At 41.7% G+C, this 27,593-nt stretch overlaps 4 protein-coding genes across 4 annotated transcripts; 2 read left to right on the forward strand and 2 right to left on the reverse strand.

The window, feature by feature from the left end:
• Positions 1-601: 601 nt before the first annotated feature.
• Positions 602-2,596, reverse strand: kcna4 (potassium voltage-gated channel, shaker-related subfamily, member 4; the record flags this gene model as incomplete). Its single annotated transcript, XM_080840661.1, has 1 exon — positions 602-2,596. One exon carries the CDS (start codon positions 2,594-2,596, stop codon positions 602-604), a length of 1,995 nt encoding a protein of 664 aa, XP_080696787.1.
• A 10,587-nt stretch (positions 2,597-13,183) lies between these two features.
• fshb (follicle stimulating hormone subunit beta) lies at positions 13,184-14,126 on the forward strand (the record flags this gene model as incomplete). The annotated part of the gene is made up of 2 exons (XM_080840830.1): positions 13,184-13,348; positions 13,854-14,126. The coding sequence occupies 2 exons, from the start codon at positions 13,184-13,186 to the stop codon at positions 14,124-14,126; spliced, it is 438 nt and encodes a 145-aa protein (XP_080696956.1).
• A 705-nt stretch (positions 14,127-14,831) lies between these two features.
• arl14ep (ADP-ribosylation factor-like 14 effector protein) lies at positions 14,832-18,426 on the reverse strand (the record flags this gene model as incomplete). The annotated part of the gene is made up of 5 exons (XM_080840831.1): positions 18,337-18,426; positions 17,527-17,713; positions 16,088-16,186; positions 15,442-15,491; positions 14,832-15,060 (listed from the first exon to the last, which is right to left on the reverse strand). The coding sequence occupies exons 1-5, from the start codon at positions 18,405-18,407 to the stop codon at positions 14,832-14,834; spliced, it is 636 nt and encodes a 211-aa protein (XP_080696957.1). The 5' UTR covers positions 18,408-18,426.
• A 1,634-nt stretch (positions 18,427-20,060) lies between these two features.
• LOC308367509 (heat shock factor-binding protein 1-like) lies at positions 20,061-27,309 on the forward strand. The gene is made up of 4 exons (XM_080841446.1): positions 20,061-20,232; positions 23,761-23,827; positions 24,527-24,659; positions 26,083-27,309. The coding sequence occupies exons 1-3, from the start codon at positions 20,188-20,190 to the stop codon at positions 24,655-24,657; spliced, it is 243 nt and encodes an 80-aa protein (XP_080697572.1). The 5' UTR covers positions 20,061-20,187; the 3' UTR covers positions 24,658-24,659; positions 26,083-27,309.
• Positions 27,310-27,593: the final 284 nt, after the last annotated feature.

Raw genomic sequence — 27,593 nt, forward strand, 5'->3', positions numbered from 1 at the left:
ATGACCGGCCACTGTTTCACTAGCTTGCAGCTAATTTGAAATTGAATTGCCTCTCTTTTTCTCCGTGCCTTTCCAGTTTTTTGTCCATCTACGCCCTTGTCGGGGCCAGATACGTGTTGATCATGGTAGTGCAAACTATTTATAATTTATTGCATAAGAGCAGAACTATAAGATTGCTTCCCTATTCCTATCAAACCATAAAGTGCCTATGCAAAATAGTACTTGTGTTCGTTCCAGGTAAAAAATAGGTAAATGTCTTGAATTCTGTCAGTCGAATTTGAACGCGTCAATATTTGTTTACATCTCTTCAAGTAACATAAAGCTGGTGATTTTTGCGTTGCCTTTTTAGTCTCTTTTCTACAAACGTAGCCACGTGTATTTATAGTCTAGATCGTGTGTGTGTGTGTGTGTGTGTGTGTGTGTGTGTGTGTGTGTGTGTGTGTGTTTGGACGCTTTGCTGGGAGCTGTACGCGTGACGCGCAGGAGTGCCTGGTGCGCTCGAGTGCGTGTGTGCTGCTGTTTGGAAGGAAAATAAAATTTTGTGCAATCCTCACCGTGACATCTATTACAGAAAAATATTTGTCATTTTTGCATGTTATGGTCACACGTCTGTCTGTAGTGTTCTCGAGGTCGTACTGTTTTTTCGACTTATGTCTGTACCGTTGCCTTTACTGGGGCTCTTGTCCAAGCCGCATAGAGATTCCGTGACTCCCTCCTCCATCTCCATATACTCGGCCGCCTTGTCACCTAACGAGGAACCTGACGGGGATCCCTTGAATTTCTTGAAGAAGTCTGGGAAGTATGGGCAGATCGGCGGGGGGGTTTCCACGACAGGTGTTTGATCCTCGTTGTCCGTTTCTCTGTGGTAGAAGTAGTTGAAATTGGACACTATAACAGGAACTGGCAAGGCTATGGTTAAAACGCCTGCAATGGCACAGAGCGAGCCCACAATCTTGCCGCCGACTGTTATGGGTTTCATGTCTCCGTAACCCACCGTTGTCATGGTAACAACCGCCCACCAAAAAGCGTCGGGGATGCTGGTGAATTGAGACGCGGGCTCATCCGCCTCGGCGAAGTACACCGCGCTAGAGAAGAGGATGACGCCAATGACGAGGAAGAAAATAAGCAAAGCCAGCTCTCGCATGCTCGCGCGAAGCGTATGTCCGAGGATTTGTAGTCCCTTTGAGTGCCGTGACAGTTTGAATATTCGAAATACTCTGACCAGTCGAATTATTCGGAGGATGGCGAAACTCATGGCCTGGTCTCCCTTGCCTTGTTGTTGGGCCAGATCAGTACCAAGCGTGATGAAATAAGGCAAAATGGAAACAATGTCGATTGAGTTCATAATGTTTTGAAAGAACAGAGTTTTACTCGGACTGGCAAAGAAGCGCACGCTAATCTCAAAGGAAAACCAAATGATGCACACTGTCTCCACAATGAAAAACGGGTCGTTGAAAGGTGTAAATCCATTGTCAACATGTGACGAATTAGTACCTGGAGTGTGGAAATCCTTGTCGTCCCTGAACTCTGGCAATGTTTCTAAGCAGAAAATAACAATTGATATAACAATAACCAAAACGGACACAACTGCAATGCCTCTCGCTGGGCTGGAGCTCTCAGGGTACTCAAACAAGAGCCAAATTTGACGTTTGAATTCGTCCTCTGGAAGTGGTTTCTCTTCCTCCTTCACAAAGCCCTCGTCTTCTCGGAACTTCAGCATTGCCTCCTCTCCTAGTTCATAGAACTTAACCTCCTCGGAAAAAATGTCAAATGGAACATTAGCGGGTCTCTTTAATCGCCCCCCTGATTGGTAATAGTACAGAATGGCATCGAAGCTTGGTCGGTTCCTGTCAAAAAAGTATTCGTTTCGAAGAGGGTCGAAATACCTGATTCGCTTATCGGGATCCCCCAGGAGAGTGTCCGGGAACTGAGCGAGAGTCTTTCTCTGGGTCTCAAACTTCAGACCCGATATGTTGATCATAACTCTCTCGCAGCAGCCATACTCACTGTAAACATTTTCATATCCTGACTGGGGACGCCTGTCAGTAAGAGAGATAGTCTCCTCTTCATCATCCATGTTATAAATGAAGCTGTGTCTCTTGCGTACCCTCTCCTCCTCTTCCTCTTCGCCTTCCGCCTCCTCCTCCTCTATCATAATGTCCTCCTCCGATCCGAGAAGCGCCAACTCCGAGTGGCGCAAGTCTCCTCCGAGAGCCGCACGGTTTCTCCTCCACCGCGCGACGCCTCGCTTCTTTTTGCGTTCTCTGAGAAGTTGCTGTTGTGGCTCGTGGTGTTGCTGCTGTGGCTGTTGTGAGTATGAGGAGGAGGAGGAGGAGGAGGAGGGGCGCGAGGCGTTCCCGCCGCTACTGTTGTTGGCATTCGATGAGGAGGCGGCGCAAGACTGATGCTGTTGCTGCTGCTGCTGCTGGTTGTACGGTTGGCCCCCTCCTTCTTCACCCTCTTCCCCGGTTTCGGCAGCCGCCCGCGACTGTCGCTCCTTCTCGCGCTCCTGTTCCCTGGCGCGAGCCTGGGCATAGCCGTAAGGAAGGTGACTGTTGCACCCGCCACTGTCTGCACCCACCATCGCAAACTCCATTTCGGTTTCTTCACTTCAGCTCTTACACAGTTTAAATGATGCCCCCATAAAAGGGTATTTATTGTACAGATAGTATTTGCTTTTTACTACCTAATGACTTTTTTTTGAATTGCAGGTTGACACCTGTTTGGGCGCAACTGATGAGGTCATAGAAGTTTTACTTTTTTCAGTAACTTATTGGTTTGTCTCCTTGCAAAATACATTTACGGGCCTCGTTTCACATTGTCACGACATATTGGAAGAGTTTAAGTCATTTTATTTTTGAAGGAAATATCTCCAGATAGCTGTCTTGCAGAGTTGTCTCATATAAAGCTGCGATGGCTTCATTATTGACACTTAAGATACTCTGTTCTTCTTTCGGAGGCTGTGCTGGCCGCATGTTATGGAGCTGAGGTGAGAGGGCTTTGGACAGCCTGGGCTGTGAAATAGCTGGAGAATAATCCTACTTGTCGTATAGGGGGGGGGGGGGGGGTCAGGTAGGCACCTGGGTTGACTTGATGCCCATTTGAAAAGCGCACACAGTATGAAAGTATGCAGGCATGAGGGCTCTTTGCTTGTCCGCAGTCTCTCCTGAATTGCTTATTTTGGGGAGGGGAATGGAAGGGAGGCTGATGGTAGGAACCGATGCTCCTAGTCTGCCCTCTTCCCCTCCGGCGAGTCTGGATCACAGAATTTCTGTTCCGTCTGTAACAGCTGCGGGAGACAACAACAAATATGTTATAGACCGCATGCGTTCAGGCAACATCAGATCACTCAATTACGCGACTACCAGGCAAAGCGCGCATATCCAAGCATCTGCGGAATCACCTGACCAACACATTACAAATAAAAACAACAATCTCATCTTCATCATCAACAACTATTAATATTATTGTTGTTATCAGTATTATTGTTGTGATTGTTATTATTATTATTATACGAAGTATTAGAATCGTTATGATACTGCGTAATGATAAGACACCCTATGTTCAGAATAAATCCCTGCCAGCCCTTCTAACACGCAATTTCTCACCAAGCCCTGAGTAAAGATAGCTTACACAGAAAAAGGCCAGGCAGAATGTTTTCTCTGCTTCCTCCTCCAGCACAATACGCTGTTGATAGGTGAGGACACAAATCTCAGGTTTCTTTTCAATTTCCGTCTTGCCCCGCAAACAAACAAAAAGCCCATGTCGTGGTCAGCCAGCGAACATTTAACATCACCTGCCGTGTTCTGTCGCACTCTACAGACGGCACTTTTCGTCTCGATGCGTTGTCTCAATTCAACAGGATTTCTCATTACCTGCACATCTCCCCTCCCCAAAAAAGCAGACACTGCTGGCGCATCAATCTCGAACACACGCATGACAAAAGATCAGGTGTACTCACACTAGGTTGGCTTGGCAGAAGGACAGCGGTCAGGAAACGTGATGATTGAAAGTTTGGGTATGACATGTGTAATAGCCTTGGGTTAACCCAGAAACCAGCGCATCTGTCTGCCGCGCAGTCTTGCTCGTGTGTCGTGCGCGTTGTTGTGGAGCAGCCTCGCGCCGTCGCGTCGGGCGTTCTCCGTGCAGAGCCGGCAGACCTTGATCATCCCCCAGCGGCCGCAGCAGGTCACTGCGCGTGCTACCACCCTGCTGCAATCTCCCAAAACTTTCTCAATCACACTCCCTGCGCCAGGCGAGTGGGAGAGAGAGAGAGAGAGAGTGAGGCAAATCTTCAGGCGACGGGGGAACTGCACGCTGGTAGTGCTGTTTACATGCTGCGACTCAACGCGCTGCTCAGCATCTCGCTCTCGCCTCTGATCGCCACTGCTGCATCGCAGTCTCCCCAGCCTGATAATTGAAAGCATTTATCAGCTCTCCCCGAGGTTAGACGATAAGTGATACATTTAAAGCATGAGCGATATGAATAAGTATCACGTGAAATTTAATGTGGCGCTATCGAGACCCGCTGTAAAGGAACAGGCTGTTCCATGAAGACCTGCAGTAAGTCAGATTTATAGCGCTCTCCCATCATTTGTGGCAACACTGTTTCAATACATTATTCATTCATCCCATGCTCTCCTTCCTTAATCGGGAGGCATCTGGAAGACCATGCCGTGGCATTGCAGACGGTTATTGGCCGTATGACAGTTACACTGTGTCATGGGCTAATGCATTGTTCCACAGCACAACTGAAAAACTAGAAAGCAGTTAAAATAATAGATATTATTTTGAACATTTTGAGCATCCCAACTCGTAAAGTGGATAATTATAAGTTATTACGAGTTTTTCTTGTCTCTGGTCATATAACAACTCAGCCCCCAGTCTCTACACTCCTCACACCCCCACAAATCAGAGACTTTTATCACAGTCAGTGCCAGCGTGATATGTTTCCATGGCACATTTAGGGATAGGCACTTATCCCTCTCATACCACCCGGAGTTGTAAAACTAATATTAACTTTCACTTAAGTTGTAGGCTGCCTAAACATAGAGTGGACACCTAAAACCCGAACCCTAACCCCAAACATAGTGAGTACATCTACAACCCGACCTCCAAACATAGTGGACACCTACAACCCTAACCCCAAACATAGTGGACACCTACAACCCTAACCCCAAACATAGTGGGACACCTACAAGTGGACAGAATGTCAACTGAATCCTATAACTCCTATGCGGTCTGACTCAGGAAACAGTCCATAAAGAGCCAGTGCTCTCAAGATACTATCCTGACCAGCAAATGCTCAAGCGAAAGGGCATGACCAGCAACATGTATCTGTAGTCATGCAATTAGCCTACAATATGGCTGGTTGAAGGAGAAATACATAGCTTTTGTTGTCAAAAAGGAAAAAATGCTTGGGGACTTTATGTTACAATGAATTTTTATGTGATATTAAGGTATGATCATAGGTAGATCACAAAATATATCCAAGCACAGTTAAACAGAAAATCATGAAATCATCAGGTTTCTAAAGAAAACAATGAGGTGTATAAAAACCAATACAGTGTTATACCAATACTTTATTTTCAGTGCTATAGAATATTCTAGTATCTTGTATGCACCTGACTCCCACAGGACTTGTATTGAGTTTGTTTATATTTTCACAGCTTTGATGAATGTAAAGACATATCTGAACATTGGAACGAAAGAGCCAGATGTGAAGAACGTACATGAATCTTTCACTGCTCCTTCAGAACCACTGAGGTATTATGATTCTAGACAGTGTTTCAACAAAAACTACTTCTGTCCAACAGATTCATATCTGTGGTCATGCGGAATCCATAGGTTACTGCCTAATTGATTGAGTTCCTTTAGTAATGAAAACTGAAATCTTAGATACTGTTGAATGATTTTACTATCAATATCATTATAAGTGTTCAGCATAAATACTGCACTTTAAAAGTTGGGTTAGTGGACAGATATGACATACTTTACCATTGAGGCAATCTAAGCTCGTTAGGTTGAGTCCAGACACCTGTACCTGCGTGTGCAGGCGGTAGGAGGTGTCTCACTCAAACAAACCATCTCTGGTAAGACATAAACAGATAGGCAAGACAAGAAGATTTCATCAACGGAAAGACTGTGATGCTAGCTATTTTGTGACTTTTAGTGACAGTATACATAGGTGAAGTATGGGTGGGGCTGGCCTGTGTCCCCCTAAATCCACAGCTATGCATCACCTACCACAGACGCATAAACACACACACACACACACACACACACACACACACACACACACACACACACACACACACACACACACACACACACACACACACACACACACACACACACACACACACACACACACACACACACACACACACACACACACACACACACACACACACACACGCAAACACACACAGTCCTTTCCATCATCCTTTCATTGGTTTACCCCATAGCCTCGTGATAACCACTGATAGCTGTTCCATGCCTAATTGACGTTTGGTATTATTTTTATATTATTACAAATTATTTGCTGGGTAATTTGCTTCATACTATGGGGTCAACAATGCTCTTGTTCCACCATTACAACTCATTTTTAATTTGAATATAAATCTATGCCATCATCTGAGTGATTGGTTAAAACTTAATGAATTGATTAATGGAGATTACAGGATTTTAAGGTATAGATATCTAGATATATAGGAAAAGCATTAAATTGCCATGGCTGAGTCCTTTCCACTGTTACAAGATACTAATAACAATAACAATAGCAACAATGGTAATAATAAAATCAACAACAATGATACTAATACTATTAAACAATATAATCATTTGTTTTCATTCATGTATTGTTAATAAATGTTATTTTTGTTATTGTCATAACTGTTGTTGTTTTTGTTGTTGTTGTTGCAGTCCACGTTCTATACTATTCGTTCAGTCTTTGGATGCTAGTATCTGCTCAATAACCAAACCAGACTAATAATGAGAGGCTCAGGTGGCAGTAGGCTGACACTCCCTGGTCCCGGGCTGCTTCCTGTTGCTGAAGGTAAGAGGCGGACGGGCAGCTCCATATGTTTCGTCTCTGCCTGCTGGCTCTCCTGGCATGAGCTGTCTCACTGGCATTCAGCTCAGTGGAAACTACAGGCTGAGGAGACAGCGCTCTCTACCTACCACTCAGAGGAAGACAGGAGAGGCACCAACCAGGGGAATAGCAGATACTCACTCCACAGTCGGCAGGGTTTCTTTACTCTATGTGTCCACACATACACACACACACACACGTGGACCCACAAACATAACCACCCCTTCTTCACACACACACACACACACACACACACACACACACACGCACGCACACACACACACACACACACACACACAGGACACAGTACACACAGGACACACCTTTGTGTGCAGGTAGTTGCACAGCAGTCACCCCCCATAGGACCTTGTATGGTTATGCAAGGTGGTGTTTTCCACTCAGCCCTTTCCCACGATGCCTCAGTACCACCACCACATCTGTGGAATAAAAGGGAGTGTGTGTGTGTCTGTGAGAGCTTATGAGTCTGTGTGAGTTTGTGTGTGTGTGCATGCGTGTGTGTGTTTTGGTCCATGTGAGGGCTTCAGCACAGAGGGAATTCAGGTGAGAAGCACACCGGCCCCATGCACTTGCAGGGCTGTGTCTACCACATATACTGATTATATTACCAAGAGGCACAACATTTATTTTGGGAAAGTACTGTGTGTGTGTAGTAAAAGGAAGCTAACAGGAAGCCAGGCTTTAGGCTGGGACAGCAGCAGGGGATGCTGCTGTCATGGCGACACAGCATCTTGCTCCCAGAGCCTACTGTAATTGGCTAGAGCTGCTTCAGTCCCTGCAGAGATTCTCCTGTTGTGTACTACCTGATAAGGATGATGTTGATTTCCATGACGATCAACATAATATTCCATATGATAGCATGTCTCTCTTAAAATACTGATATATGAGACAACAGTGGTGATGATGATGATGATGATGATGGTGATGATGAGAATGACAACTGTGACAATGCTATTAAGGGTGTCGGTGGATAATCAGAATAATCATGATATCTGCACAGGATGATGATGATGATGAGTCAAGTCAAAGTGTTTATTGTCGCATGCACCAAATTGCTAGCCTGGATACCAGCCTGAACTCCGCCCACAACATTTTTGGTCTGGGAGATTCAGTCTGGAGTCGAGCTAGTTGGGAGGGTTTAAACGGCCCCGAAAAGGGATCTGACCATTCAAATTGTAAGGGCGGGCTTTATACGTTGATGGACAGACATAGATAGAATACCGGTATACATCGAACAAAGATGGCGCCGTCTCGGGAGCTTAGTGGGACATATTTGATATGATTTAAGGTATCTACACGACTTTTTTTATGTCTACATTGACTCGGTTAGTTGTGTATACGCAACACCAATGTTGCCTAGGATTGTAGGTCTTAACTTATGCACTCTAGACCATTATTGAAAGGTTATGCTAACAGCGTAGACAAAAAAAACATTGAAACTAATGGTAGCTTCTAGCCTTGAGTGCTAATTAAGTAACGTGAGCAGGCATATCTCAACAGATATTGACAGCGCATTCATTTTGAAAGAGGAACAGAGAAACGCGATCAAGGCATTTGTCGATTGAAAAGATGTTTTTGCCGTCCTTCCTACGGGATCAGGTAAAAGTTTAATCTATCAGATGGTAATAATACTACGTTGCTCTGATTGGTTCTAGGTATCCAATTCAGCGAAGAGGAATTTTCTTTCCTGGTTCGTTGAAACACGCCCCATAATCACAGCCCAGTGGTCCGGTCTCAGACTCATATTCTGACTAGAATTATGAGTATGACATCGTCAGGCTACCAAATTGCTTCAGCACAGCGAAATTCTTAAGACTTGGCCAGCAACATATACGCAGTAGACGGCATACAGATAACAAAGTAACATATACCAAAAATAACATATAACACTATAACATACAACATATAACATATAACATATAACATATAACATATAACATATAACATATAACACTATAACACTATAACACTATAACATATAACATTAACAAGTAACAACAATTTAAAGTACAAGAAGGGCTAGCAGCAGTTAAAAGTGTGAAGAAGTGAAGTTAGTTGTATGAGTGGGGGAGCAGAGAGTCAATGGTGATGGCGACTGTTCAGTGGATCAATGTTGCTGATTCAGAAGACTTACAGCCTGGGGAAAAAGCTGTTAAGTCTGGTAGTCCGTGTTCGGATGCTCCGGTAGCGTCTACCAGACGGCAGCAATGTGAATATTCCATAGCCTGGGTGGCTGTGGTCCTTTACAATGTTCTGTGACATTGATAATAACGATCATGACGTAGATGAGTATCATGATATTACCCCACCCTAATACAGTCACACAGGTGAGGTTGATCTGAATCATGTAAAATGTATCTATTTAACATTTATCTAACGTTTACTTATTTTCCTATCTGTGTCTCTTTACAAGTATTTGTAAACCCCCCTCCCCCCCATTTCTTTCCTTCCTACTGTGAGGCACATTGTGTTACCTGCATATGAAATGTGCCGTGTATGAAATGTGTATGAAATGTGCCGTACAAATAAAGTTTGATTTGATTTGTTTTGAAAAACACGATGATGACAAGAATGATAACGGGTTTCATGATTATGATGGTAGTACCCCATCCCTAAAATACTTCAGTTTTAAATAGTATACGATAACAGTGTGTAATAAACATAAATATGGCCCCTTTCATATACAGTAACATATACAAATTTCTATATATGACCTACCTTGCATTGTTGAAGAGTATGAAATGTATTATGCAAACGTTTCCCCACAGATTTATCATGCTAGTATTATATATGGCAAGGCCTTTTCCACATTAGTAAAGATGTCAACAGTGATAATTGGAATAATGATGATGATGATGGCATTACCCCTATACCCCCACTCGACTGTTGGCTCAGTAGTCATCCTTCCTCCATAAGATCCCCCATCCGTGCACTCTCCTGCATCCTCTCCTCATGTCTCTGTGAAGGTATATGAAAGGTTACTATAACAATGTTTTACAATTGAGAATTATGAATCTATCCTTATTTATAAAACCTTATTATCTGTTGTTGTTTGTGAGGATGATGATGTCCATGATGAGGATGATGATGATGAAGCTCTCCCATAGCCCTCTGACTCAGCATATGTGTATTGCAGTTTGTGACTGTGTGTGTGTGTGTGTGTGTGTGTGTGTGTGTGTGTGTGTGTGTGTCTGTGTGTGTGTATGTGTTTGTGCGGCAGACTGCACAATCCCTCTCCCCTGGTTCCTGTCTTCATTTATTTACTCCACCTGTTCCCCTATCATTATCTTTGCCCCATGGAGGGCAGCTAGGCCGGGGCAGGTGGAAATGTGTTAACAGAAGCATCCTGTGATCTCCTTATGTAAATACCAAAGTGTGGGCAGAAGAGGCTCCATCTAATTGCGACTCCCACTTGGCTGCCAATCAATCACTCTGACCTCTGAATGTCCTCTCTTCTGCTGGAACTGGAGATGTTCCAACAACAGCTCATTGTGTCATAATATGAGATGAGGTAGAATACAGCACACTAAAAATTCAGGAGAAAATACTGGCACATTTACATTTAGTCATTTAGCAGATGCTTTTATCTAAAGCGACGTACAAAGGAGAGAACAATCAAGCTGCGAGCAATACGAGACCTAGTGTAACAAGAAACACTGCTTTACATAAGAAATAAAAAAGTGCAGGAATGTAACTACTGTAAGTTCGAGTTAAGTACTAGTAAGATGAGATAGAATTAGAGGAAGGATAAGGAGAGGTAAAGGGAGGGAGAGTAAGTGCAAGTTAGGAAAGGAGGTGCTCTCTGAAGGGTTGGGTCTTCAAGAGCTTCTTAAACGGAGAGAGGGACGCCCCTCCTCTATTTTATTTAACAAATACTGCTCGTGTAGCCCAGTCAAAACACATACTGTCTCAAAATGACTGCATGAATGAATGAATGAATGAATGAATGAATGAATGGAAATAAGATGTTTAAAATGTTGAATGTAAAACCTGAGATATGAAAGGAAGAAATGTTCCAGTCAGACAGGTATTGATATGCTTTGGCAGCGTGCACAGCAGATGCTTTGTCTGCAGGTGTTTGAGAGGGATGTGGGAGTGACGAGACAGGCAGCTTTTCCGAAGGTGGGCGATGTTGATCCAGCAGCTCACGCCAGAGGCAGGAGACCTTGGAGGCTTGAGCCCATGTTCTCAACTAAACAAACTCCTCACACACCTGACCTTGTTTCAAAGAGTACGGAAACACACACACACTCACTCACTCAGACACACACACACACACACACACACACACACACACACACACACACACACACAAACAAACACACACACACACACACACACACACACACACACACACACACACACACACACACACACACACACACACACACACACACACACAAACACACAGTTGATAATTTCAACACTGAAGATAGAGATACGTGGTGACAGGAAATTAGCTACACGGTCTTATTAGCTGCGAACCAAAGAAAAGAACCCACCACCAGTAAAGCGCGTGTGTGTGATTGTCTAGTATCCACAGCACCAAGCCCCTGCACACGCCACGGCAAAAAGAACGAGACACACACATTAACTCTCTCACACACACACACACACACACACATACACCTGAACAAGAACACTCAAACATGAACACACAACTTCACAGAAATATAAGCTGACTCACATAAACACACGGCATGTATGTGTTTGTGTGTGTGCGTTTTTTAACGTGTGTGTGCGTGTGTGTGTGTGAGGGACTACACAAACAGAGAAAGCCCATCATATGCCAGGGCCATAGGGCTTAACATCGACCAGACGCTCACCCCCCCAACCCCTCCCGCCCCTGGGCCCCACTGATAATATCTGGAACACAAGTGCATAACGATTCATGAAGACTGGTGGATTACCCTCCAAGAGTGGGTGTTCAGCCAGGACCATAAAAGCAGGAATTCCCGTCGGAGAAGCCCAAGGACCCCACAGGTGGTAAGGGTACTCCATCTCTATATTTCTACATAGTTCATATGTCTTTCTGTCTCTTTGTATGATGTCTCTCTTTGTAGTCCATATTCATTTTATGACAAATTCATACTAATTTCATATTAAGTTTGAATATTGATTGTCCTTTAAAAAGATCATGATATTTACAAGGCTGTTGTTGTCCCAAAAGCATTAACTGAAATCATTTTTTGTACCTTGGAATCATGAGGGAAATTATCGATTCATCACAGCACTGTCTGACCCGTCTATGCAGTTATGCTGTTCGTCAGACCTTATGGACATCCTGTCTAAATCTTAAGACTGTTAAGAAATTAGTTTATATACGACTGCCTGTATCAGTTTAGATGTCTTCGACTTGTATTCATTTGGAAGGTTCGGACTCGCTCAGTTACATTCAACCTGACACAGGTGCAAAAGGTTACCACATAGTCTGAACGGTGATAGTGTGTGCTGTGGTAGTGATTCTCTGTGTGTGTATATGAGTATTGCTTCAAACTATATTAATTGCTGTGACAGGGTTTGTGACAAGGATAGGCGGTGTCTGTGTTGTCAGGGATCGCCAGTGAATTGAAAGAGGCATCCCAGACAGTGTGTAAAAATGTTCACTCTCTCTCTCTCTCTTTCTCTCAGGTAGTTGTTCATTTAGCAGCATCTCCAACAGAAGGCTCTGAGGCCACACTCAGTTCACCACACTCAGGTTTGGACATGCTTTCATTCAGTTTTATGTCTTTGATTTTGAAATGTTTCACTTTCAGAATTATATTTTCAAAGAGGGTCTACAGCTCAATTGCAGATTTATGAATAAAAATTGTAATTATAGTGTATTATAATAAGAAGAATTAGAACTATTACCCAAATGATTTTCACATTATGAAAAGCCGGGCCTGTTTGATAAGATATGATTTACCATGGGCTTTTAACAATATACCACTGTGGTGTGATGAGATGTACTGTAAATGATGAGTGTTAACAATAAACAAGTACATTACAAATTAAAACAACAAATAAGTGCACAGTGTTGCCATGACACATAATAATCTCTGAGAATTTGTGAACCCTACCCAGTTGAGGATGCACGTGGTTGTCATGGTTTTGCTGTGGAGTCTGGTGCAGGCGGTGGTGCCGGACTGCTGGACTGGCTGCCACCTCGCCAACATCAGCACCCCCGTGGAGACGGACGATGGCAGAAGCTGCTTCATAGAGACCCAAGGATGTGCCGGCCTGTGCCACAATACAGTAACGCATCACCTGTCAATCGCACACTGCTATCTAGCACACTCACCTGTCAATCAGACTCACGAATCAGTCAGATTCACCTGTCAATCAGACTCATGTATCAGTCAGACTCACCTGTCAATTGAACTCAACAGTGTCAGTGGCTAATAAATAAATTAGTTGTGTCATCACCGCTGACAGCCTCAGTTAGAACACATACACACACACACACACACACAAATTCACTTTGTGAATGCTGTAGCAATATGATTACAGAAATGTGTCATTTCAAAGCTTTTGAAATTGAGGTTGACAAGAGTCTTCTGGCTCATTCAGAAATCCACAAGCGGGGGATACGTTTATTTTGTGTGTATGTGTGAGCACAGGATCCTGTGTATGAGAAAGAAACAGAAAGTACAAATTTTGGCTCAGTTAAAAATCATTCTTCATGAAGCACACGACTTCCTTTAAGTGTATTTTGTTTGTGTGTGTGCGTGTGTGTGTGTGTGTGCGTGTGCATGTACAGAAATCTGTGTATATTGGCTCCGAACGACTGTCGGATAGGAGCTGCCAATTCCAGGATTCCGCCACCGAGACTCGAAGTTTCCTCGTCCACTGCCACACAGGATCCAGTTACGACCAGCTGCTGACCGTCACAAAGGCCCTGAGCTGCGAGTGCAGCTCCTGCACGGATGAATACGTGTGTGACGTTCTCACCAACATGAATGGCTGCTCCCCTAAGCCTCTACTGCTGCAGTACCACCAGCCAAGGAGAGTGGGCCCCCTAGTGGTCATTTAGCACACTGTGGTTCCTAAAGCCCTGCAAGGCTTCATTAAAACTTATATCATAAGCAGCAAAGGTCTCCTTATTTCACTACCAGTGCAAACAACATTACTGCAGTTTGTTTTTCTTTGATGAGCAGATCTGTTTAGTTTCGTGCCTTATGTTAAGACATGAGTATTTTTCGATACACAGACTCATGCTAAATAAAGTGGTCTATTAGAATGTCCTTCACCAAAACTACCAATTGATAAATGGATGCATGACACGAGCACAAAACAGTAAATTAAAAAAAGGTGTTTAATTAAAAATAATATAACATACAAAAGGTGTTTGAAAGAAAAGAATATAAAAAGCACTGCACACTAACATGAGGTGAGTTGCAAACACAATATCAGGACCTCTACAGAAGAGAATAACAAATAAAAAAGAAAATATTAGTAATGTCATTGTTTCATAAATTTCATTTCATTAATAATGTCATCATAATCCACACTCCCAACCCTTGCTCCCCTGCCAGCATCGTCTCTTCACCTCCTCATCCAAATGTGACCAGCATTTAAACCTGTTTGAGAAGCCGCTTCTCTTTTCTACTCTCCTCCTTCTTCTTCTTTCTCCTCCTCCTCCTCCTCTTCTTCTTCTTGTCCATGTGTGAACCGGTTTAATAATCCTTCCACACTTATCTCCTCCTCCTCCTCCTCCTCCTCCACCCCTCATCTGCAGCTAGAGGGCGAACTTGTTGCGTATGATTTCACCGCCCTCCACCTCCACCTGCTCGTAGAGCCACTTCCTGTCGCAGCGGCACTCCACGCCGCACTTGCGCGATCCGCATTCGGGGCAGGGGTAGAAGCAGCCCATGCAGTCTGCGTCCAGACAGTCGCACAGGTCGCGGCCGCATGAGATGAGCAGCCCACGGCCGTCGTACACTTTACTCTTCCCCGTCATGGGCTGCCTGGAGACACAGTGGGGGGGGGGGGGGAGAGAGAACATCAAGCTTACACACTAATTTTGCCTCAGCCAAGCTGCAGTTCATTTTACCATCAATAGAGACACATGCATCTTAATATCTCTTCTGTGATTCAGACCTCAACCTCTCTGATCAGTTTTCAATTTTTTTCCGATATTATTGTTGCCTTGCATTCCATTCCATTCCAAAAGTTCCTAATTCAGCCGTGATTTGGCCCCGCTCCACCCCAGCGATGAACTGAGTCTTTGTGGGCCGTAAGCCCAGGTCCACCCTCAGAGATGGACACAAGACAAGTCTGAGGAGACAAGTCTAGCCCCCCCCCCCCCCCCCCTCTTCTATGGAAATGTGCCATAGAAATTCCTGTACCTTTCAGCTATCTTTCCTCTCCTCTTCTCCTTCTTGTCCAATATCCTCCCCTGTGAACACAGAAGAAGCTGATTATCACAAAAATATAGAGATACTTTATGGAGACATGGCCATAATCCCACGAGCATAGTATAAACTGGGTCCAAATGACACACAAGAGGGTGCTGCATTAAGTCTAAACTGTAAATTGATTAACATCTCAAATGTGGACTAGTCACAATTGGCCAGACGAAATAGCATAATTTAGATGAGCCAAATCATTTTCAATTAATCAAATTAATATGATATTGCAACCTGACCACCTGTATTAACTGCTGTGAGTTTGTGTCTGTGCAGTAGTACTACGAGTAGTGTGTGTGGGTGTGTGTGTGTGTGTGTGTGTGTGTATGTATGTGTGTGTGTGTGTGTGTGTGTGTGTGTGTACAGTAGAGTCGTACGAGTAGTGTGTGTTTGTGTGTGTGTCTGTGTCTGTGTGTGTGTGTGTGTACAGTAGACTTGTACAAGTAGTGTGTGTGTTTTGCGTGTGTGTGTGTGTGTGTGTGTGTACAGTAGACATATGAGCAGTGTGTGTATGTACAGTAGACATATGAAGAGTGTGTGTGTGTGTGTGTACAGTAGGGATGTGTGAGTAGTGTGTGTCACTCACCCTGGCATCTTTGCTGGACTGTCTTTTCTCCTGGTTACGAAGTTTGGGTTTGTCCTGCGTGGAGGCAAGCGGTGGGCCGCGATTCCGACGCAGCTCGATCTTGAAGAGAGTGGGAGAAGTGCAGGGAGTCAGACGAGGAAAAACACTATCAGACTGGAAACATTCACCCAAACTATGGTAATGCTGCTAACTTAAAATGCCTGTGAAGATCTCCAACACAAAAATAGAAGCTTAAATGCATAGTCGGTGATTCTAATCTAATACGCTTTTGTCAAAGTCAGCACATTTCACTCGGCAGTCCTCTAGAGGAAGAGATACATTCACTGTATGTTTTTTTTACAATTTATCTTTTCTGTATCCGCCTTTGAAAGTAGTAGGGCTTCATTTCAAATGTATCCATCCATCATTATAAGTTTAACTATGAGAAAACGCTGTATAGTCATGTCACTTTGTGTAGCCTATAGACTGTGTTTTATATGAACAGGCATTACAGAGTTGTGACTTGAACTTCCCCTTTTATGTTTCTGTAAGGCAGAATTTACTCTGACAATGTACATTTTCTGGATCTAATCATTCACGTTGTTTGGCCAGGGGGTAAAAAGTTAGCGGTCCCACCACAGCTTCTCAACCTGGACTGTTTGTCTTCACAGTAGCCCCCAAGTATAGTTTCTATTAGGCACCTCAGAGCCTGGTCACATTTGAACTAATTGCAACATGCTGCATTCCTTTAGAATCTGGTTGATTTTTTTCAGCAACACAACAGTGGCGGCTGGTGAATAAAAAATAAAAAATACTGGTGAATAAAAAATACTTTTTTCAGGCTACAGCTCCACAAGTGGTATTAAAGAGAAGCAAACACATGACAATTACTCAGACTTTGTAACCTTTCACCCCATATCAGGAAGGAAGACATAAGGTAGGGTCAAATTCAGCACATTTGCCCTTGCCGTCATTTAGGTGTCCATTCAGTGTGTGTGTGTGTGTGCTTGGTTCAGAAGCCTGAAGGGGGGGGGGGGGGGGGGGGGGGTTGATTGGCTGTTGAGCTCAAATATCAACAAGCTTTTGCCAGAATTGCAGACTGCATCCTTAAAAAGAGACTGTGGTGTGAGGTGTAGTTCACTAAGCAAACATATTCCCATCTCTTGTATTTACAAAAATCTACTGGCACTTAAAGAAAACTGTCAGTCATTCACTCAGATATGGCATTTAGATACAGCACATTCAGAAAGTATTCAGACCCCTTAACTTTAAGGCAGCAACCTAAGAAAACATGAAAAAATAAATCTCAATAGTTTCTAAATTCACTGTGTCTGGTATTATATAGTCACCAAGGTTACTTCTCACTGATTAGGGAGCATTCTTCAGTCAGTTCAACACCAGTGGTTGCCAAACAGCACAAGTATCTCATGTGAAACCATCACTCTCTCAGCACACCCCACCTGCTTGTTCCAGCTGAAGATGGTTGGCACAGCGTCCTCCCGCAGGAAGGGCTTGCCGTTGTAGTCTCGGAAACAGTCTGGTTGGAAGTGCTCTGAGCAAAGGCAGGAGTTGGTGGTGGGGACGAAGTTCTTGCGGCCAAGACTACGCACCCACTGGTCGGCTAGATGAGGCTTACTAATTGGGAACCTAATGAGAAGTGAAGTGCAAGGAGGGGAGGGGAGAAAAGCGAGAAGATAAAAGAGCCGAGGAGCTGAGTTAATTTCAAATCTAAAATGCTGAAACCATCGCTGGGTTGTGTGTGTTCACGTACTGTGCCTGACAGAAAGTCAAAGGCTTGAAACAACTCTGAAAGCACTGTGATTTATCGTCGCTCTAAACCCACCCATTTCTCCAAGTCGCACCCTGTAACATCACAGCGGAGATGTAATGAAATCATTTCTGTTAACACTAGACTAGCCTAAGACCCCCTTATTTCACATTTTTAATATTTTAAAATATGTATCGAGCTCGGACAATGTTGACAGGGAGGGGGCCTTTGAGGATACAAAGGGTTGAGAAACTTTGAGCAAGACTTCAAACAACCATACGTTAAGCCCCAAACGAAGTTAACACTGACAGTCTACGTAAACTGCACATTAATATGACAATATCACACATACGTTTAATCGGCTTTCTATAGGATTAAGATGTTAGCCAGGTAACGTGCCCACACGGCCAGGTACCACACTGGCTACCTCACTAGCCAGCTTGCTATGCTAACTGATTGAAAATCTTCATGGACCACAAACGTAAACACAATATGTTCTTACCGATAAAAACGGATTTCCGAGCCTTTTACAAAACGATTCGTGCATCCTACTGCAGAACAAAGAATCGGCATGACGAACTACACAAAATGCACATACAAAATTACATATAATTATTAAGGGGTTTGCAAGGATCTGACTTGCTGGCTACCACCCCACTTGGTTTGAGAACAGGAGATTGCGTCACCGCCGGTGAAGACACGCTCATTGGCTGAACATTGTTGGCCTGTAGTAGTATATCACACCGTCAGGTGGAACTGTTTCTTGACTTTTAAAATATGTTCGATGGGTTTGTCTAGGTTTTCTTAAGGCGCACAAATCAGGAATTAAATATCATAAGTAGGAGGACAACGACGAAGAGCAAGAGACACGTACAGGCTCTGCTCTTTGCCAGTTTATATGGTCTCTGACTTGGCATAGTTGTTTTTGTGCTTAATTTCAAATATATTATCTTAAAATTAGGAAAACGCTATACGTTAATGTAACTTTGTGTAATACCAACCTTACACTATTGGTGGTGCAACCTTTTAAACCTATGTGACACCTTGTCCTCTCACAATTTGCTAACTAAAGAAGAAGTCGACTGAAAAAAGTTCCGTTGATACAGCTACAATAAGCAACAGTACGCGACGTCGGAAATATGACGGCGAATAGCGTCAAAATAAAACTCCTCTCCCAAAGTTTTATTGAAAATGTTTCAAAATGTTTGCACGACTATCCCCGCTGCGCTGCTATCAAGTCTAGATAAACACTGCTTACTGCATCTGCGAATTTAGTGATTTTATCATATTAATCTTGCAAATAACCACAGAACGAGATGGTAGCCTTTTAGGTTGGTCACGCAACAAGTACATTTTCGTTGTTTATTATCATTCATTTCTCCATGTAATCTATTATACATGACGACAACATCCAGAAAGTTGCATTTCACACCACGGGCCATATAGCTGATGAGCTATTGAGTCATAGAACATACATTCTATTCATTACTGAATAAAATGAGCCTATAGACTGTGAATATGACTAGGCAGAACAGAGTTGTGAGTTGAAGTTCTCCTATTTTTTGTCCTATTTCAAATATATTTGGATAATGCAATACAAATACAAACACACACACACACACACACACACACACACACACACACACACACACACACACACACACACACACACACACACACACACACACACACACACACACACACAGACACACACACAGAAATGCATACAACACATACTTTTACAACAATGGCGAATATGCTTCCTTAAAGTACTTATCATACGAATTGAATTTCATGCACTTATGAAGGATGCACAATTTTTTTTTTTTTTTTTCACTGCCACACAATTTGAAGTTGATTATTGTAGACCAAATCTAAGCATTTTATATAGATTACCTTTCAACTCTCAGACTCAGGCAGGTGGAATTACTTATGAAGATGTTCAAACAACTAAGTGGTACAATTTCCGATAAGACATTTCAGCTTCTAGGTTCTTAGTCTTTAAAAACGCATTTCACGCTTTTCTATATATATATATAGTTTGGTTTGTATTTTCCCACCTCTACGTCGTTAAGTGGTCCTTTGGTAACCCAAACAGTTTGAGGTGCATTTTCTTTCTTTGAATAATTCAAAGTTTTTACTTTAATTTTGAAGCAACTACGAGTGGCAGCTTATATTGTTGCTGGTGGCACGTTGCTCCTGAAAAATATATCTAGCTAGCAGCACACTGGTTGGTACAGTCTCTGGAGCAGGGAAATTGGAGCAAGGTAGTATCACCACCCTTGGAGGAAAAAACGGTTGTTCAAGTGTGGAGGACTTAACTCAAACAAGCAGCGACCCAAAACAGTCTACAATGTCAGAGCCGGACCCCAAATCTGTTCAAGATATGACCGTTGTGGTAAGTGAATCAGCTAACGTCAATGATAATATTAGCTTATGACAACTTATTTGGCTAACGTCACCCTACCCAGCTTCAAATGCTGAGGTTTTAACGTTAAATTATAAGGACTGACGAAATACTGTTATGCCCAAGTGAATTCCAAATTCTTCCAAAAACTTCACGGACGATGCTGTCTTATTCACATCGATGTCCAGCTGGTAAAAGCAAAGTGGTTAGCTATGATGGCTAACTAACGTTGCTGCAATGTAACCTATTTGGCTATGATGACTCGGTCGCTAGGCAGTTAGCTAGATGTGTAAGTTAAAACGATGTAACCTTACTATCTCACCTCTCTATTTAGCGAACTAATATAGTTAACTTAATAGTGAATTGGGCGGTCTTAATATCAGTGTTTGACGAGTGTCAAGTGTTCCTTAGCTATCGGCTATAGTATAGGTATGATAACCTGGTAGGACCTACCCAGCGCTGTTTGCAACTATGTTCGTTAGATATCGTAGATACTACTTTCCTGCATCATTCGTTGAAATAGCCCAACAACAGTCAGCTTTAGTGAAATTGTTGTGCAAGTTAAGGCTTTGTTGTTTAGTTACTTGAGCTAAAAGCGTCTGCCAAATTAATATGTCAATGTAAGAATGTTACATACTACGCACTAAGTGCACATCATTCACATGTCCACCACTGACAACATTGAACGTTTGTTGCAGATAGATGTTTTGTTACGAGAGCCTTTTGTCCAACAACAGAGTCCTATATCTGTCATTGTCATATGGGTCAATGACATGACATGCATATTTTTGTGTCCGACTGCATCATTTTATTTTTAAATAGTTTGAATCAATTCATGACATGCATCACTTTATTCTATTAAATCTATTTAGTTTGAATTCATTTTCAGGAAATCAGAAAAAAGGATATTATTTTATGTTTTGGGATCTCAAACCCCCAAAATGTCAGGTGGCGCAACCGTCCGTGCAAATGAACAGACTAAAAAAGTATTAAAAAATGGTGTTTTAATGAAAATAAATTCAAAGTAAAATACTTTGGCATGATTTTATGTTTGAAACCTTTCAAATAAATCCAATTTTCCAGATATCAATACTTTGATCTAGTTGAGATAATTAAAAAACTTTTGTCCATCAATTTGTAAGCTCTCAAATGTCAGGGTGGCACAACCGTAAAAATGTGTCTTTTATTCTGAAGTAGAATGTCAATAATAGTAAACAGGATATTGAATCATCAAGAGGACCCCAATTGACCTTTATGACTGATTGAAAAGGTTGGTAATTTTCTCTCAAATTTTGATAAAAATAGTTACTTTCAACTCCTAGTAAGATTGGTTCACTTTCTATGTCAGGTGGTACAACCAATGTAAAACTAGGGAAATGTTATTTTATCATAAAGCTCTTTTTACATTAAATTATTATATGAATGAACTTGAACTTGAACTCAAAAACTAATACAGGTGTCCAAATAGAGGCCTGTTTAATTTGAAATTAGTGGGGAAAATGTCAGGTGGTGCAACCAGTCAGTCAGGTGGCGCAACTGCAGGGAATTTAACTATACATTATACCTTATAATATTATTATTAATTATAATATGATATATAAGGCTCTTAGATTGTCTATTAATTTTCTAAAATGTTTATAAGTTTAATATTAAAGATGGTATATAGTTTCTAACATTTTCATGATTATTTTAAGTCATTTTAGATGTCATTATCAACTAAAGAAAAATCTGCACGACACAGGGAGCTCATAATTATCCGGCTGCAAGACAAATATACCTTGCAAAAAGAAAAGAAAGGTATGATAAACTGTAATGCAAGCCTGGATTTGGTAGTAGATACTTTTATACAGTTGTCAGACCTTTCAAATTTTGGAACCTGTACAGAACTGTTGAAACATTTCAACCATAAGCTCGACAGCCGTGCTAGCCAAATGCCACTACAATTGGCCACAGCAAGCCAAAGAATGCAGGTTTTTTGAAAGAAAGCCTAAGAGAAGATGAAGTTGTCCTCCACATCGATTTTTCTGAAAACTTCTCCTGCTAGCTTCATAGTGAGGTACAGTCTTTCCATTTTGGAGGGAGTCGGAAGCAAGCTACAGTCCACACCTGTGTAGCTTATACAACAGCTGGCTAACAGGCCTATGCCACCATCTCTGCGTCCCTTCGGCACAATGAGAGAGCTGTGTGGGCCCACTTGGAGCCAGTGCTAAGGGATGTAATGAGGAAATGCAACCCATCCCCCACAACTTTATACATAATGAGTGACGGTCCAGTCACCCAGTACCGAAATAATATTTTTTTTTTTGCTCAGCCCATCCAGCTGATATCATTTTTGACTATACAAAGGATGTCCTCAAAGTGATATCAGAACCTTGGAGTAAAGTATCAAATCAAAACCTGATACTTTAGAGTGTGACTTTGTTGTTGATCATTTACAATCAATTACAGTACATCTAATCAATCTGTTGCACTATAGCCTATTCCTATACCGAATGTGATCCTGTGGCCTATATCCTGTTTTTGATCAATTCACTTCCTTTTTTTTAATAGCCTTGATAAATGTGATCAATATACTACCTTAACATCAGCAGAGACTGTTAACTTAAACATTTTTTTGTTGTATTTGAAATAAAAATGCAGTCATTACTACTGTTGTCAGGTGGCACAACTGAATCGTCAGGTGGTGCGACCAGGTAACATTTGTATTTAAGACAATAAATAATAGATTAAAGTGACAAGTGGTTTCAAACTATGATGTGCATAGCTATTGTATTGAAAACATTAATTTTGTATATTCATAAAACAATTTTTCGGTCTTTAAATGTAAAATTGGATACTCAACATTTACAAAATACCTGGTGCTAGGGTGCGATAATCTAAAATTGTTGTTAATACAAAAAACAAACACAAAATAATAATCTGTAAGGCACTGTATACAAACTAAGGAACACTTGCTAAAAAAATCACTTTGAGTTAATAGTAGGTAAATATATATATTTTTTACAAATATTTGGTTGCGCCACCTGACATTTATTGGGTGGTGAAGTTAAAAATACAGTCAAAAAATGAATTTAATCACTTTGAAAAGTTATTTACCAAATAAGACTTGTTTCAACACATTGCTCCAATTTCAAAAACATGCATTACATCAATTTTGAAAACACATTTTAAAAATATTTTTTTTAAAGCCTTATTTGTCATTGACCCATAAGCCAGGCTAATCTTGGCAGCGGACTCTCCACAGTTTCCATGGTTTCTATTTTGTTAAAGCGTGGGAGGCAACTAAGCAATTTTGCTCTTCGGTGCTACGGCAAGGTGAACCAAACGCCCACCTGGTTCAACTCCTTTTTCCAGAGTGTTACGCTAGAGGCTTGGAACGTGTCCGCCCACGACAAAGCTGGAGACGCACAAGGATGCGTTCAAAATTAAAATGTTGAAACTGCTTTCTTTAACATCTGTTAATTAACATTAACTCGTAATGAACAAATATAATTCTATACCCGCTCTCTTTCCATCTAGGTCCAGACCCTACTTCAGCAAATGCAGGACAAGTTTCAGACCATGTCAGACCAGATTATCGGCAGGAATATCCTTGTTGCCATGCAAAGTATGCTTGTGTGCATGTTGTATTATTAAGAGTATGTGTGGGAGTTTATGCAGCATTTATGCACACTACAGTTGGTGATGGTTTAAAACAATGCTGAGAATTACTCATGACATTTACCTGAGGTCTTTACAACTTTGAGAAATGTTAATGCATTTAACATGGCATTTAGAAAGAATAAGTGCCATATTAGTCACACCCTTACACAAGACATAATAGCTGTTTTACCTTAAGTGGGATTGTGCACTACACCCACAGCTGATGGTTGTAAAATGATTTGTATTGAGAGCAAGAGGGAGTTGTTGGCTGGAATTGTAGGTTGTCTGGAGGAAGAAGAAAAAAATAAAGCTTTTGGAACAGATCAAATTTAATTCACATATTTTGCAGTATTCTTTACTTAGACCATCTTCCATTGAGGGCCCTCAGAATAGTCTTCACCTCTTAGTTATCATATGGTTGCCATTACATGCTCTGTGTATATTGTATCGTTATCATATGACCCGATAGGCAGCGTAAGGTACTAACACTGTAAAGGTCATGGGCTCTAAATGCAGCAAGCACACATACTTATATATTATAAAGTATTTATATTAAATCAGTGAATAAGTAATAAGATTAAATCAGTGAATAGATGTAAATAGACAGGCAGGTGAATGTGTTCTGTTCCTTAACTGGAGTCACTCGATGAGATGAGCACTCGCATCGATGACCTGGAGAAGAATATCGCTGACCTCATGACTCAGGCAGGGGTGGAGGAGGGCGAAGGGGGCGAGACCAAGCCCATTGAAGGTTCCGCTCAAGGGGCGGACTAAAGGTGAGCGGTCAAAGGTGAACTCCAGCAATAGTTTGTCTAGCTTTAGAGTCAGTTGATTACATTTGCACAAAGGGACCACAGGAAAGACATTGTTTTATTCCATTACAATGACAGTTTATTGTAGTTACACAGTAGTACTACTCTTGATTATCTGCCAAGCTGAATTAAATCTTTAGTGTGTGTGTGCGTGCGTGCGTGCGTTTGTGCGTGCTTAGTCCAGTGGCATTTGCCTGTTAACATTCTTTTTTTGTATCTCTCCTGACCTGCTCAAGCCATGGTTGCCATGGTTTTCATACACATCTGGCAGGAGAGATACAGGACCCAATCCACTTATTGGCCTTTGGCATGAAGCAAGTAGTGAGCACTAATTGTGCTGGGCCAAGCCAAGCCATGGTTGCCGTGGTTACTGGGCATGATCTATATTGTCCCATCACCATTGTGGTTAATGGTGCTCATTCCCCCAAGTCCAGTTGGTATCATCAAGAAGTCAGGCAGTCACACTGTGTCATACGTGTGTCAGAAAAGCACACCCCTTCATAATGAGCATGATGATGCGAGACTTGGCTCACTCAAACTCCCTCTCCTTTCAAATTCAACTTTTTCCAAATGTGCAAAAATAGCACAAATTTGAGATGTCTCTTATATGGAAAAAGAAAGATACTGCAAGACCAAAGCTATCTTGTAGGTTGTTCAGTAGTCTGTTTAAAACTTGTAGGTTACTTTGACGTGACCTCATCTATATTTGTCTATGTGTAATGTATGTTGTGCGTTATGCAATGGTGCTTTATGTAATGCATGCTGCATCTTTCACAGTTTACTTTATATCAGAGGCAGAAAGCTGGGTTCTCGTCCTTATACATTCACCAAGTGTTGTTCTGTTAGATGTGATGAGACAAGACTGTTGATATGATGGATCTAATGCATCGCATCACCCCATGGTATGTGGGGAGAGGGGACTAATATGTTGGTGCCCCTCAAACAAAAATTCAAATGGCTTGAAGAAATAAATTGGCAAGTGTAATCAAAGCACTGGTAATGCTTTTAACTCAACCACATAACAGTCTGGAATACTAGAGTCGAGTAGTCATTAAACCAGGCAAATGCATGTGTGAACCTTAGAAACCGTTTGAGTTGGAAACCTTGGAAATTAGTTTTAATGTATTACTTTAATTGCTTTCTATTTGTTTAATTTCTCATATTTGTTTGTCAATTTAATTTCAATGTATTCACCTCCAACTGTATAGTACTACGGTACAACTCCTGTTTTTCAAATGTGCTATATGAGTAAAGTTGACTTTAGTGCCTAATGTACTTTTATATAAATGAGAGCATGGATTAATAAGACTTGTTGTAATTCTCTTGTGGTCTCACCTGGAGTGTGTGTGCGTGTGTGTGTGTGTCTGTTTACTCTCTCATCCTCCAGGATACTGGTACTGCATCAGTGAAGAAGTCTACAGTACATCATTGAGATTTTTTATTATTATTATTATTATTCTTCGAGGATGTATTTTTTTCTTCCTTTTGTCATCATTGTGATTAATGATGTACTGTGTATACAGTGTTTTATACAGTATCATGTTAATCTTAGTATAAATATTGTGGGAAATTATGGTTAATTATGATTTATTTATTTTTACCTTAAAAGGGTAGAGTAAGACATTACACACTAATTCTAGTGACAAGCCAAATCAACGTGATTATCCCCAAGAGATGCAATTTCTTTTTCCTATGTCACTTTCCTCCAGTTTGTGAGCTTTTCAGGTGTTTATAGTATTTATTCAGTTTTTCTAGGCTTCACCTCTCATATGTACAGACACTCACCACTGGTTTAGATGGTATGTGTGAAACACATCACAAGCATCCCGATACATTAGAAGGGACAGATGAGGACTGCATATTGCTGAAGCACTAATGTGCTGTGACCATTTTAGCCAAGAAAGAAAGTTCACAAAACAATGACTTTGAAATTAGGTGTTTGACTGAAAACAAGAGGAATATGTCTCATTTTGACATACCACCCCAAGCAGTCCATACATTGTATACGGTCATTGATTCAAAAATGATGGTCTCTCAATGGTCGTAGCACAACGCTTTTAGCAAACAGTCCAGTCCAGTCCAAGATCATGATGAGCACAGGCAGGGGCTTAAGAGTACCGTGAGGGGGTTAAACTGCAGATTTGGTGCTATGCCCTTACACACAGGGCACTTGAGGAAAAAACTGCACCGCAACCTAGAGTTTGCACCACTGTCGCAGTGAAGATGAGATGTTTATTTATTTTTATTTAATTATATTTCATAGACAGGCTGCTCCTTTATGTATAATGTTTTTTCTTTTTTTTGGGGGGGGGGTGCTTAAACATTCATCAAAAATAGACTTTATGCTTCTTGACTCGTAACACATTCGTCTTGAGCTCAGTTGGACACAGTAAGCATCCGCTCACAACTGTGTATTGTATGCCACTGTACCATGACTAAAATAAACAATTTGCTATTCTAAAACTGATTGTTCAAATCCTTGATTGTGATTGGCTAAAAGCCGTTGTAAAATCCAGCATAACCTTACAATTTGTCCTCATAACATTCTATGATAACTTTCCATATTACTGCGCAGCGAATGCCAAGGCAAGGCTGTGTATTCAAACAGCGCATTTCATACCTAGTGAGTGTTCCATCTGTCTGTTGCGTTTCTTCAAGGGTTGCTTGGCAATGATTTATTTAGGAACTATATTTTGTAGTGGCGGAAGAATGTCGGTTTATCATTAAACTATTGTTTCTGAAATTGAATTGTCTTTATTTATGAAACCATATCAAATATTTGTAGTAACAGTTTTAGTTATCGCCCCAAGCTCTCCACTCCATAAGCTCTCCACTCCATAAGTGCCCCAAGAGGCAGTGGTTTGCACTTCGCGTCGTGCCTAACAACTCCCCTTACCT

The sequence above is a fragment of the Sprattus sprattus genome (assembly GCF_963457725.1).
Source record: "Sprattus sprattus genome assembly, chromosome: 6".
Lineage (NCBI taxonomy): Eukaryota > Metazoa > Chordata > Actinopteri > Clupeiformes > Clupeidae > Sprattus > Sprattus sprattus.

Coding starts and splice junctions, on each gene's coding strand:
- LOC308367509 (XM_080841446.1), top strand. CDS start 20,188: ATGTCAGAGCCGGACCCCAAATCTGTTCAAGATATGACCGTTGTG. Junction 20,233..23,760: donor TTCAAGATATGACCGTTGTG/GTAAGTGAATCA, acceptor CTTTCCATCTAG/GTCCAGACCCTACTTCAGCA. Junction 23,828..24,526: donor AGACCAGATTATCGGCAGGA/ATATCCTTGTTG, acceptor AACTGGAGTCAC/TCGATGAGATGAGCACTCGC.